Source organism: Panicum virgatum, chromosome 8K (assembly GCF_016808335.1).
Source record: "Panicum virgatum strain AP13 chromosome 8K, P.virgatum_v5, whole genome shotgun sequence".
NCBI classification, from domain to species: Eukaryota; Viridiplantae; Streptophyta; class Magnoliopsida; order Poales; family Poaceae; genus Panicum; species Panicum virgatum.
In genome coordinates, this window is record NC_053143.1 from 45,583,271 (window position 1) to 45,597,217 (window position 13,947).

The 13,947-nt window shown below is 44.4% G+C and overlaps 1 protein-coding gene across 1 annotated transcript; it reads left to right on the forward strand.

Moving 5' to 3' along the window:
• Positions 1-1,521: 1,521 nt before the first annotated feature.
• LOC120644851 (germin-like protein 8-7) lies at positions 1,522-2,530 on the forward strand. Its single transcript, XM_039921584.1, has 2 exons — positions 1,522-1,715; positions 1,851-2,530. The coding sequence occupies exons 1-2, from the start codon at positions 1,598-1,600 to the stop codon at positions 2,408-2,410; spliced, it is 678 nt and encodes a 225-aa protein (XP_039777518.1). The 5' UTR covers positions 1,522-1,597; the 3' UTR covers positions 2,411-2,530.
• The last annotated feature ends 11,417 nt before the right edge of the window (positions 2,531-13,947 follow it).

Genomic DNA, 13,947 nt, shown 5'->3' on the forward strand with positions numbered 1-13,947 from the left:
GTAGTGCATGTATTGTTTCTCTTGGGCACGGGGCCACCTATCTACAGTACATCCAAGTGCCAACCCGCACTCGACCGGCCCATGGCCCGTTAAGTCGTCCCAAGATGCGGCCCACCACCCCACCCCTCCCCTTCTTCCCCGCCGTTGTCCTGAACCCTAGCGGCCACCTCCCGCCGCCGCCGTTGGAGCAGCTCCCCCGCCTCCCGCTGTCCCCAGCGGCATCGCCGCCGCTGGGTACGCCACCACAGCCCCCGCCATGCGAACCTGGCGCCGCCGCTCCCCCGCCCTCCCGCTGCCCAGCTCGCCCCCACCCCCCCCCCACTCCCGCTGTCTCTCCCGCCTCCACTGTCGGCCTACCTTCCTCCTTTTTTCTATGGGAGGAGCACTCGCCTGCCGCTGTTGTCGCTCACTCGTCCGCCGCAGCTGCCGCCGCTCACGGGCGAGAGGAGGAAGATGACCAGGTGCCGTTGGATCAATTGTTTTAAGTTCAAAAAAAATATTCCAACATTTTCAAAAATTGTTCCAAAATATTTTCATCCAAATATGATCAAATGTGGTCTTATTTCGAAGATCTCACAATAAAAAACATCATGATGCAATCAGAATTAAATTTGGATATATAATTTGAAAAATATGAAAAAAAAAGTTATTATCACGATGGGTTTTATTATCATTGGACGTTAATGGGCCTTACGGGGTGTGCGCCACCTGCTTCCCAGTATGGAAGATTGGCGATTTCTCCTCTGTATTCGTATGGCACGGTTTCATTAATTGTATTGGATAAACTTGTGCAACTAACCACTCCAACGAAATTGCGACCAAGTTATTGTAGGGAAATTAGCATTTAGCTAGTCTTCTCTGAGTCAGCAATGACAACATGGATATTGTTCATTTCTTGTGTTAGGTACAAAGTGTAGGTATTATAATATATGTTTGTGATTTCCTCCGTACCACCGTTGACATTTTCCGCGTGTATGTGAATGCAATTATGCAAAGCACCCATAGATTAACCCCTATGAACCTTGCGTCCTTGATTTCTTCTTAGTGTACACCACAGAGTCACAATCCACCCACCGCCAGCGCCTTCTCTATTGTGTGACTAAGTCAGGTTTTTAATGAAACTGAGTCCTCTCCATATTATTTTATGCCAATTAATAAGTAAATAATTTATCATCTGGAAAATCCCATATGGCATTAGATTAAACAAAAATATTCCTTGCTATAATTGGAATTCTCTCTTTTTTCCTACTTTACTTTTTGCTAACTTATTTTAAAATTAAAAATGAAATGGGTACCTACCTCGAACTTTTCAACCAGTAATTTAATGCAAACAGCATTTTAATTCCAGGTTTTTGGTACAAGATACGACTCTGTTGCTCCAAACAGCAGGTTCGAGCAACCACAGAGAGACCGTTTCTTCTTTTGTTGTGTTCAAATTTGACTTGATCAGATGTTTGCAGTTTCACGCTGCCGCGTGCTCTGATCTTGCTATATAAGCGCACCCACCTCCCTGCTCGGCCAAAGCATCAACAACAAACACAAGCAGCTGCAAAGCCTACTCCTAGAAGCACCAACATACAAGCGAGGGGGAAACCAAATGGCCACCTCCTCCTACTTCCTCCTTGCTGCCTTCGTAGCACTGGTCACTTCTCAGGCTATTGCTTCTGACCCTAGCCCACTACAGGACTTTTGTGTTGCCGACAAACACTCTCCTGGTATGAATAACTTAGCACAAGATCACGAACTGTTAGAACTCACATCTACTACGAGCATTTATATGTATATGTATATGTATCGCCTAATTTCTGATCTTTGTATGTATTTTTTGCTTGTTCTATGTGTACAAACAGTGAAGGTGAATGGATTTGTTTGCAAGGACCCCATGGCCGTGAATGCAGATGACTTCTTCAAGGCAGCAGAACTTGACAAGCCTAGGGACACCAAGGCAAGCAAAGTTGGATCCAATGTCACTCTAATCAATGTCATGCAGCTCCCTGGACTCAACACTTTAGGCATTTCATTGGCCCGCATTGACTATGCACCCTTAGGTGAGAATCCACCGCATACCCACCCACGTGCCACAGAGATTCTCACGGTGCTCGAGGGAACACTCTATGTTGGATTTGTCACCTCCAACCCAAACCAGCTCTTTGCCAAGGTGCTTAACAAGGGTGACGTGTTTGTATTCCCGCAAGGGCTCATCCACTTCCAATTCAACCCGGACCATTACAAGCCAGCTGTTGCGATCGCTGGTCTTAGCAGCCAAAACCCTGGAGTTATTACTATTGCCAATGCAGTCTTCGGATCGAAGCCACCAATTTCAGATGATGTCTTGGCCAAGGCATTCCAGGTGGAGAAAGGGACGATTGACTGGCTCCAGGCTCAATTCTGGGAGAACAACCACTACTAGATACGTTAACCAGTTATGATGTGGTTACTTTTTCCATATTTTCGCTATATGGTGTTGTTTCAATACTGTACTCAATAAAATAAATGAGAAGGATTGTGGCACTATCTCTATTACTGTGTTTATGTGAGTGTTACCACCATGCCCTTATTTAAAAGTTTTGATGTTATTAATTACATCAAGCTCTTGACAATTTTCCTGAAGATTGAAAATTGAATATGTGTGATGTTACATAAAATATTTTGGACTCCATGGAGTAGTACACACGCACCCACAGGTGCTCCAGCCGTTGTCGAGGGACGAGTAACTGACAAAGTTGATGATGCCCTTGTTCTTGTTGTGGTCGGACACACCACCGGCTATGAACATATATACTGTGTGCTTCAGACAAAGCAGCGACGTTGCTCTGGTGTCCTTTCTGTTGACCCATGCAGGCATGCGCGCATGTGGTTTTGGTAACTTTATGATGCTATAGGTGAAGAACTGCATGTGGCTTTTGTTACGTACGTAAAGTAATGAAATTTGAGTTCGCCCGTGTGTTGGAAAAAGAAAGAATCACATTGTACGATTATCATTTAAATCCGATGTACGTAAGTCACACCAACTATTTTCTGTCAGCAGTGATGGATTTGCAGCCAAGGGAACATATGGTCACCAAAGAGAGCTTGCTAGTATGAGTTACGTAGGCCATGTGGCAAGGGGCGGGCCTAGCATTGATGCCCAAAAATTTTGGCAAAAAAGTTTATCTACATAGTATATAACTTGTATATGTATTAAAATATAGAAAATAACATAAAAAACAGGCTTCCCAATCTCATATTGTCTCTTGGGCTCAAATGACCCACTTCCCAATCCCATTTTGGTACTTAATTATGTGCTACTACCTCCGTCCCGCAAAGATTTAGGTTTTAGAAAATTTAAGACAGATTAGTGGTGATTAAAAATGACCAAGGTGTCCATATTTATTTGGTGCAGTTGCAATTTCCAAGAGCTATGCGGCCTAGGTAATTGGTTTGGGTTAACTATTGCATGCATAGTTAGTCTGGCCAATGGATGACAATGAGCCAAGAGTACTTAATGAGATGATCCTATTTGGATAATTAATGATCTAAAATGTCATTCTGCTTTATGGGGAAAAAAAATCAAACATCAGAATCTAAATGTTTGTGGGGACGGAGGTAGTATGAATATGTACTTTAGGTTGCGAACTGAGCGAAGTGCAGCTGATTAGGTTATTTGGGGTGGAACTGTAACCTACCCACCCAGGTTCAAATGCTAGATTTGGTACGGGTGCACGTATTTTTCTGAATTTTTTCCAGGATTTACCCGTGCTATGCTTTCAGTGGTACGCGACGTACCCGTCGAGAGCGAGGCGTCTATGGTGATTTCGTCAATCTCGAGATCCAACCGACCCAATCTCTCGAAGGCGTGCAAAGGGGTAGGGTTTGCGTGCGTGTGTTCGTAGGGACGAGTATGCAAGCGTTGTAAGCGTCTTAGTCTATACTGGTGTTTCAGAAAAAGAATATGTACTTTAGGCTGCCAAAAAAGAAAATTTTGAATACCCAGATTCCAAATCCCGAGCCCGAATCTCAAGCCTGCCCCAGGTGGCAACAGGCCAAGCATCCCATGCTACGACGGTGTGGATCTGCCCCTGTTTGCCAGTAGTGACATGTAAACCACAACACACGTTGTCCTTATTTAGCATTTTATTAAAAATTATCTACTCCAGAGGTGATCATGTTCTCTCTTTAATTGTACACGCACAAGGTAAATCTTCGGTGACTAACCTACCCTTATAGACATTCAATAGTTGCCCCTTTTTATATGCTTAAAATATGTATAATGAAGAGAGAGCTTATATAATAAACTTACACATTAAGTGCGCTATTCATATGTGCAAACACACAATGTTCAAATAAGCAATATTAATCATGTTCTTGATTAACCTACACTTGTTCTTGATTTGCATCTTGCAAATCAAGGATAGTTATCTTGTCCGTTCTCGTCCACCATGAAAGATCAGACCTTCCTTCGCCGATTTAATCGCATCTTGAAATTGGATCCACATCAATGATTCAACTTAAAACTCCCTAATTCAAGAAACTGATCTTTCACTCCAACTAGAAGCATCCGAATGTGAATCTCCTGGTTCCATAGTAACCAGACCTAAAGTTCTTTTCTTCAGATATATGTTCCGCCGCAACTCCTGCCATATCCCATCCTTGTTACGCAGTTTAAAAGGCACTACGTCAAAAAAATGCACTACGCCGTGTGAAGAGAAGACAAAACAAAAGAAAACAACAAAAAACAGCACAAAAGGAAAAAATGAGAAGAAAAAAATAAAAAGAAAGGCCCAGGCCAGTCCAAGGCTGCCTCCGCCCCCATGGCGCCACCCGCGCCTCCGTCCCACGCCTCCACGCAGTCACCGCCATTTCCGTAGCCTCGACGCCGTCGGCCAGATCTACAGCCTGGATGACGCCGCCCGGATCCACCACCCGCGCCTCCGCCAATGATGGTCGTGGCGGCAGGGAGGCAGCACAGAGCGGCGACGGTGGCAGGGGAGCGACGGGCGGGAGGGGCAGCGGGCGCAGAGCGGCGGAGGGGCGGTAGGGGGTTGCGGTGGCAGTAGTTGGGGACAGCAACAAAGAGCAGTGCCGGCCGAGAGACAGCGGCACAGAGCGACAAAGGGGGGTGGCAGCAGGGAGCCAGGGAGGGGCGGCAGGCAGGGATGCAGGGAGGGGGCAGTGGGGGAGGGGCCTGTTTGCAAAAATCTCCATTTAGTGCAGGTTATTTCCCAAAAACCCGAATTTTTTTTCAAAAATGAAGCCACGTGTCGGCACCCAGTGCGCCGAAGCACGAGGAGGCACCGAGGCTTGGCATGATAAGGAGTTACTTATTTTTCGTAGCAAGCACTTAATTTTCATATCTAGATTCTTGATCCCTAATCTTTTGGCTGGCATAGTATATTTCATTTCACCAATCTATACTTCTTATTATGCTGATTGTTTTTCCAGAAAAAAACTTTGATCTACAGTACTCTTTTTCACCAATCTATACTCTTTGATCTACAGTATGTAAAAAAATAAATAAAAAGAAAGCATGACCATCGGTAAACTGGGCAAATTGGAATTAATTAGCACTAATCTTTGATCAACGGATAATAATATATTTTTCCACCCACTTAGCCTTTTCTCAAACACTACTACAGAAATCATTTTCAGGGCCAGTCAAAGCGGTTTTCTAGGACCGGCTATCGCGCCCGGCCCTACGTTTGTGGCTATAGAGATGAGCTATTTCTAGGACCGGCACACATAAAGAACCATCCGTAGAAATCATCATTTCCAGGACCGGTTGCTTATGTGCGCCGGTCCTGTAAATGGACCGGTTTTCTTATGCAGCCCGGTCCTGCAAACTGATTTCCAAGACCAGTTCACTCTGTGGGGCCCGCTTCTGCATTTGCAGAGCCAGTGCCCTACTTTGTCCGGTCCTCAGAAAAACCCTAGTGCCTCTGAAAACGATTTCTGTAGTAGTGAAACCTTTTCTCTATCAGTTTCGGAAGCCTAGCTTACAACCAAATTAAAATATTGCGGAAAAGTGAGGCTACCTGCTACATGGAGCATTTATTTTTTTTCTTTTTTTCTGAACGTAACTACATCGAGCATTTCAAACTGCATCTAGAATAGTCGGAAATTTCCTCTACATGTAGAACTATTTACTTTATGCGAGTCATTGTTCTCGTGGAGGAACTCGCTAGTGTTTATGGCACCAGCGAGTCAGCATGAATGCGACAGGGGCAACCTGCTGGCAGGTAGCAAGACGACGGTTCTTCGGCGCCTAGGGGCACCCCCGACGAGTTGAAATATCCATTACCTTTTGTGTGGTGTATAATGGAGTATTCCATTATATTAATGTTAATAATTAAGCTTGCAGTAGCAGCAAAATACTTCACAAAGCTAAATACACGCGTCACATGCATGCAGCTGCTTGTTTCCACAGAAGGAGCAGGTAATAAGGATTTGACAGAAACAAACCATCATGAAATTGACTAGGCAGACGACTCGGTTATATTGATCTGGTACTGATACGAAGCCTTACTTGCTTAACTTGGAAGCATGTGACAGCTACCCATGTACCAGTTCTCCGAGCGGATTCATTCATTGGATTATTTCGTGCATGCAATTAACCACTCCAACGAAACGGTGACCAAGTTAATCTTGGCAACGTTAGTCTTCTTTATGACTAAGCAAAGACCAGATATTGCACCCAAAGATTGACCCATGCATATGACGACCTTGATTTTTTCGTGGCTTACATCATGCACTACCACAATTCAGAGTCCACCCGCCACATGCATGCACCAGCGTCCTTCACCGTGTGTTTAAGTCCAGTTACAAAACTAAATCTTCTACATAGTTGAGGCCCCGTTTGGAACGCAGGGATTTCACATATTCACAGTATTCAGTTTAATTTTACCTGAAAATTAAAGACAGGATTTGGAAAAAAAAAAATCACGCATTCCAAATGGGGCCCATCTGCTTGACGAAGGGATACAGAATATTAGCACACACGGTAAGGCCTCTTTTGATTGGATAGGATTCTTTCACGAATCCTGTGAAATAATATAATTGAACTGATTCCTGCGTATTCCTATGCAATTTCTGCGTTCTAAAGGAGCCCTAACATTAATTAGTTAACTAGTACCATGCATCAAAAATTACTCGTGCATGCATCTATTTAGACAAATTACTGGGGCATAGTAATTCCTTGTGGTAGCCTGGAAATCTCTCTCTGTCTCTCTCATCTTCTTCAACCTCCCAACTAACAACTAGAGAAAAGCAGGACATACTTTTTTTTTCTAAGATTTCCGTACGAGATATATCCCTGTCGTTATTTCATCAGCAGGTTCAAGCAGCGAGAGACCATTTCTTCTGCACTTGTCGGTTGAACTTGCGGGTTCAAAGGACAGTTTAATGCATCGGCTTCTCAGCCGATGACCTCTCAGCCAGCCGATGGATACTCAGCAGGATGCATCGGCATCACCGCCGATGACCCCACAACAGCGTCTTGCTATCCTGCTTCAGCCCCAGTCTCCATCAGAAGTGTTGATTTCGCAATCTCCTCATGAGAAGGGAGTCAACTGGGTTTTCCACAATCAGACAACTGGACAGATGCGGTGTGTCAGTATACCGTACATGAAATCTACTGATCAACAGTTGGCTAGTCCATCAGTTCCACAGCCGACGATGACTCAGCAGACACCCAATCGAATGTCCCGGCAAGTACAACAGATGCAATTGGCTGGTCAGTCGATGCTGCATACGCCACAATAGCTTGCGATAATGGCTAACACAACAAGCATGGCCTCTCCTCAGCAGATGCCAGCAGTTGATCAGCAAGTTGATTGGAACACAAAGATAGCTGAAGTGATGATGGAGCAGTTTGGCTTAAGGCCGAAGCAACAATCTGTCATGTACAAGACTCCTTATCCTCCGGCTTATAATCAAATTCCTCTCCCACACAAGTACAAGATGCCCAACTTCACAAAGTTCTCGGGGCAGGGAGAAGTTTCTACAATGGAACATGTTAACAGGTTCCTTTTACAGTTGGGATAAATGGGAAATCATGATGCACTCAGAGTCTGTTTGTTCTCATTGTCTTTGTCTGGATTGACCTTTGCTTGGTTCACCACTTTGCCAACAAACTCCATATTATATTGGGCCGAACTAGAAAGGCAGTTTCATCAGTTCTTCTTCTCTGGGGTTACTGAATTAAAGTTGACTGATTTGACCGGTTTGAGACAGAGGAACGATGAATCGGTTGCTGCTTTCATCTAAAGATTCAGAGATGTCAAGAACCGCTGCTACAGTCTGGTTCTATCCGATCAGTAATTGGCCGATGCAGCATTTAATGGGCTTTTGCCACACATTAAAGACAAGTATGCGTCACAAGAGTTTGAAAGCATTAGCTAGATCGCAAGTCGGATGACAGGAGAGACTCGATCCTACGAGTCCAAGAAGCCTTTTCAGAAGAAGATAAATTATGTAGAATATTCTGCTAATGATGAGTCTGAAGAGGAGCAAGAGACGGTCGCATCGGCTGAGTGGATTCAAAATAGCAAGAAGCCGGTGGCGTGTCCATTTAGGAAGAAAGAGCATGAGTCATATGGGTTTGACATCACCAAGGCTGACAAAATCTTCGACTTGTTATTGTCGGAAGGGTTGATCAAGCTGAAGCCATATCACAAGATCCCGTTAGAAGAAGAGCTCAAGCATATGAAGTATTGCAAGTGGCACAATGCCACGTCGCATGATAAAAATGAATGCAAAGTCTTCCGGCAGCAAATTCAGATGGCTTTCGAGCAAGGGAAGTTGAAATTTGAGACTCCCAAGAAGACGATGAAGATCGACGGACACCCTTTCGCCACGAATATGGTTGATGTGGCTAGAGATAAAGGTTCTTCTCAAGCCAAGATTTTAGCATCATCATCGGCCAAGAAATCTGGAGCTGTTGATCCCAAAAGCACAGATAGCAACCGATGAGGTCAAAGGAAAGGGTCCACTGGATAAAGTTGAATGTTTATCGGCGCCACATAGACGTGTCACATCTCAAATACTGTTGAATAAGTTTTAGCGTGATCGTGAAAGGAGCAGCGTAGAGAAGAGGAGGAATGTCACGAGAAAGACCATTGGAGGTGTCCTTTTTTTGTCTACTGCTGGGAAGAAGGATTGACATTGCCATCAGCATATAATTGTCCCGAATGCAATAGTCAAGGCAGCTGATCATATAAGAAGCCACGTCATGTTGATGAACCCTATCGACGTGAGTGCACTCCCGTGCATGATCGGCTAGGAAAAAAGGTATCGGTGCATGATCGATTAGGGGGGCAGGACCATGCTACGTGACCCTGCTGGAAGGAGAGTGCCCGCACACGATCGGCTGGAAAAGATGGCCGATGACAGAGTGCAAGACGATCAGCCGATGAGGAGAGATCCAGAGCGTGAGCCCGATCGTACAAGTCAGTCTCAGTGGTGTCCAGGAGGTTTGACCAGGTCTCAGAAGCGACGTGTTCAGAGGCTACGCCAGCTGGAGATTATAGAGGAAGAGCAGGAACAAACTCTAAGCGAGAAAGGAGTCAAGACACAAGTCTGGTGTGTTAAGGTTAAGGCCAATGATAAATCGGCCAGTAACAGTTCCACACTGATCTAAGCAGTCGGTTCTTCAGAAGGTTCCTAATGGATGAATTCCTAGAAGAAAAAAGGAAAATTGGGGCATGGGTTTACGTCGGCCAATTTATTAGAGGAAATTGATATCGGAGATGGTGATAGATCAAGGCCGATGTTTATTAGTGCCAATTTAGATCCCAAATACAAGCAGGAACTGAAGAGTTTATTAAAAGAATACAAAGATTGCTTTGCTTGGGAATACTATGAGATGCCTGGCTTGGATAGATCTATTGTGGAACATCGTTTGCCCATAAAACCAGGATATCGGCCATATTAGCAAGGAGCAAAACGATGCAATCCTAAGATTTTGCTAGATATAAAGGCCGAGATTATGCGGTTAATTGAAGCTAATTTTATTTGGCAATGTCGTTATGCCGAATGGATTTCTAATGTGGTTCCAGTTTACAAGAAGAATGGCAAATTGCGAGTGTGCATTGATTTCAGGGATCTCAACAAGGCTACGCCGATGGATGGTTACCCTATGCCGATAGCCGATATGTTGATAGATGCCGCTGCTGGGCACAAGATGATCAGTTTTATGGATGGCAATGCTGGATACAATTAAATTTTCATGGTGGAAGAAAACATCCACAAGACTTTGTTCAGATGTCCAGGGCATCTTGGTTTATTTGAGTGGATAGTCATGACCTTCGGACTGAAAAATGCAGGTGCTACGTATCAAAGGGCCGTGAATTATATTTTTTATGAACTCATCGGCAAAATTGTGGAAATATATATTGATGATGTAGTTGTGAAGTCAAGGAGGCATCAAGAGCATTTGGCCGATCTATGTAGAGCTTTAGAATGCACGAGAAAGCATGGTTTGAAGATGAATCCAAATAAATGTGCCTTTGGTGTATCGGCTGGCCAATTCTTGGGTTTCATGGTGCATGAGCGAGGGATTGATATTAGTCAGAAGACTATATCAGCTATTGACAAAGTTGAGGCCCCTACAACAAAAGTTGAACTTCATTCATTGATCGGCAAGATTAATTTTATTCGAAGATTTATATCTAATCTGTTTGGAAAAATTTAGCCATTGAGTTCTTTACTGAAGTTGAAGGCCGATCAAGAGTTTGTATGGGGAGAGGAACATCAGAAGGCATTAGATGAAATCAAACATTATTTGGTTAATCCTCCAGTGTTGGTTCCTCCCCAAAAGCACAAGCCGTTTAAATTATATTTATCGGCTGATGAGCGTGCTATCGGATCGGCCCTTATTCAAGAGTTTGAAGGAAAAGAAAGAGCTATATATTTTGTGAGCAGAAGGTTGCTAGATGTTGAAACCAGGTATTCTCCCGTCGAGAGATTATGTCTTTGCTTATATTTTTCTTGTACTAAGCTTAGACATTATTTATTATCGGCTGAGTGTGTTGTCGTGAGCAAAGATGGTGTCATTAAATACATGCTTTCGCTACCGATTTTAAATGGGGGGATAGGAAAATGGATCCTGGCCTTGTCAGAATTTGATTTGAGATACGAATCAGCTAAAGCAGTTAAAGGTCAGGCCGTGGCCGATTTTGTTGTGCAACATTGTGGGCCAGAGCTAAGCATGGTAGATCTTGTTCCCTGGACTTTATTCTTTGATAGATCTTCATGTTGAAATTTTTGGAGATTCTATGTTGGGAATTAATCAGTTAATTGGAGAATATGAATGCAAAGATGATATTTTGCGATTATATCATGAAGAATGTCTCCGATTGCTGAAGGAATTCAAGAAGGTGACCATTGAGCATGTTCCAAAATTTCATAACAGTGATGCAAATTGGCTGGCTCAGCATGCTTCAGGTTATCGGCCGATGGAGGGGGTGACGGCTTCAGAATTAACGACCGAGGACTGGAGGAAGGAGATCGTTGATTACTTGAGAGATCCCTCCAAGAAGGTAGTGACGACAGAAAGATCAGATTCCAGGCAGTCAAGTACGTGCTGTTGGAAGAAGATTTGTATTATCGGACGATTGATGGAGTTTTGCTCAAATGCATCGATAAAGAAGAAGCAAAGGTGTTAATGGTTGAAATTCATGAAGGGGTCTGTGGGTGCCATCAATCGGCCTATAAGATGAAATGGGTGATTAGGAGAAACAGATATTTTTGGCCAACAATGATAGAAGATTGCTTCACATATTGCAGGGGTTGCCAAGAATGCCAGAAGCTTGGGAGCGTGCAAAGGATTCCTGCGTGAGCCATGAATCACATAATCAAGTCGTAGCCATTCAGAGGATGGGGAATTGACTTAATCGGTCAGATATATCCACTATCTAGCAAGAATCATAAGTTCATTTTGGTGGCCACTGATTATTTCACCAAATGAGTTGAAGCAATTCCTATGAAAAATGTTACATCGAAGGAGATGATTGAATTTGTCAAGAAACATATTATCTATCGGTTTGGTATTCCACATACCATTACGACCGATCATGGTACTATGTTTACATCGGATGAGTTTGAGGAATTTGCTATTGGAATGGGGATTAAATTGTTGAATTCTTCTCCATATTATGCTCAAGCTAATGGTCAAGCAGAAGCATCTAATAAAGGAGTCATTAAGTTGATCAAGAGGAAAATTGATGAGTATCCTAGGAAGTGGCATACTGTGCTTAATGAAGCTTTGTGGGCATACAGAATGGCTTGTCATGGTGTTACAAAAGTGTCTCCATATCATTTGGTGTATGGACATGAAGTTGTTCTCCCATGGGAGTTGAAGCTTGATTCATGACGTGTCACATTTCAGGATCAGTTGACGACCGATGAATATTCTGCTCTGATAAAGGATGAATTGGAAGATTTGGCTGCCATCGACTGAATTGGCCGATGGTATAACAAAAAGGTGAAAGCCAAAACCTTTGAGCACGGAGAATTAGTTTGGAAATTGACTCTGCCGATAGGAACAAAAAGTTCGAAATTCGGCAAATGGTCACCAACATGGGAAGGGCCATTTAAAGTAAGCAGATGCAATCCTGGTAATGCTTACATTCTGGAAATGCTCGAAGGGGAAGAGTACTCTAGAGCTCTTAATGGAAAATATTTGAAGAAGTATTACCCTAGCGTTTAGGTGGATGCATAGCCAATTAATTGGGTTATCTTTTGAATTGTTATGGCCAATACAGTATGTATCTCCCTTAGTGCAAAAAATCTACACAATCCAGACTGTTCAAATTCAGGTCAGAGTTGATTTTTTGCGTTGTTAATTGAGAAGTTGCCATGGAAGTCAACAGGAAAGAGAAATACTTCATTAATGATATTATTTACAAAAAGGCCGATCAGATGATCTGGCCAATACAACAAAAGTTATTTCTAGGAAGATGCTACTCCTAGAAATCTAATCATCCGCAAAGACATTGCCAATGACCGCCTCTATGCTAACATCTTTGGAGATGGCAGCGGCTGCCATCTCCATGTCGTCAGCGAGCTCCTCGAAGACCCACCAGTCCTCGCTGCCTAGCGGGAGGTGGACCAGTTCGACCTGCAGGAGGTCATGGCCAGTCTGGAACTGGGCTGTTGTGAGAGCTACGGCGACGCCGCGATGGACCCCATGTCCGACAACCTTCCGGACACGGTTGGGGATGTCCTGCAGGCGGACGGCGACGGTGTCGCCGCGAGCGTTCACCCACCCGGTTGCGGTGGCAGCTGCGGTGTGGCGGGCTTGGACCCGCGACTCCTAGACTGAAGCAAAGTATCAGAAAGGAGGTCAGAAAAATAGAAGGGATGCTACTTTGGAAGCAGTAACTTACAGGCGACCCTGGAGTCGGCGGCGGTGAGTTGGGCCCGGACAATGGCCCGGTTGGCTTGTGCTGTCTCCAGCTCGGAGGCGAGGCGCTAAGACCTGATGGTCTCCTGGGAGTAGTTCTGCCGAGCTTCGTCCTTCTCGTGAAGTAGCTGGCGGATGAAGTCCTTGGTGCTCTCGGGGACACCAGGGAAAGGGCGCCCCTCCGAATTAGAGGGGTCCAAAGAAGAAGAGGCATCATCGCTGTGCAAAGATTGGAGATTAAAACCAAGCTAGAGTGTGGTGATTGAGGGTAAAGAGGAAAAGCTTACCCCAAGCGGCGGCAAATCGCCGGAGGAGCGTTGGAAGGACCCTCGTCGGAGTGTTTGATGCCTGCCATTGCTACAGGGAAACCTAGGGTTTTTGGAACTACATGAAGAAGAAAGAGGAAGGTGCTGTAGCTAATGGAGGTTTGTTGCCGATGCAAGGCCAAAGGGCGATATTTATGGCCCAATCTGGGTAGATGAAAAGACGGAAGGTGAATCAACGCGTTGGGTTTGCGCGGACGGAAGGCAAAGGACCGGGGGCAAAGAAGAGTTTTACCCTGTTGTACG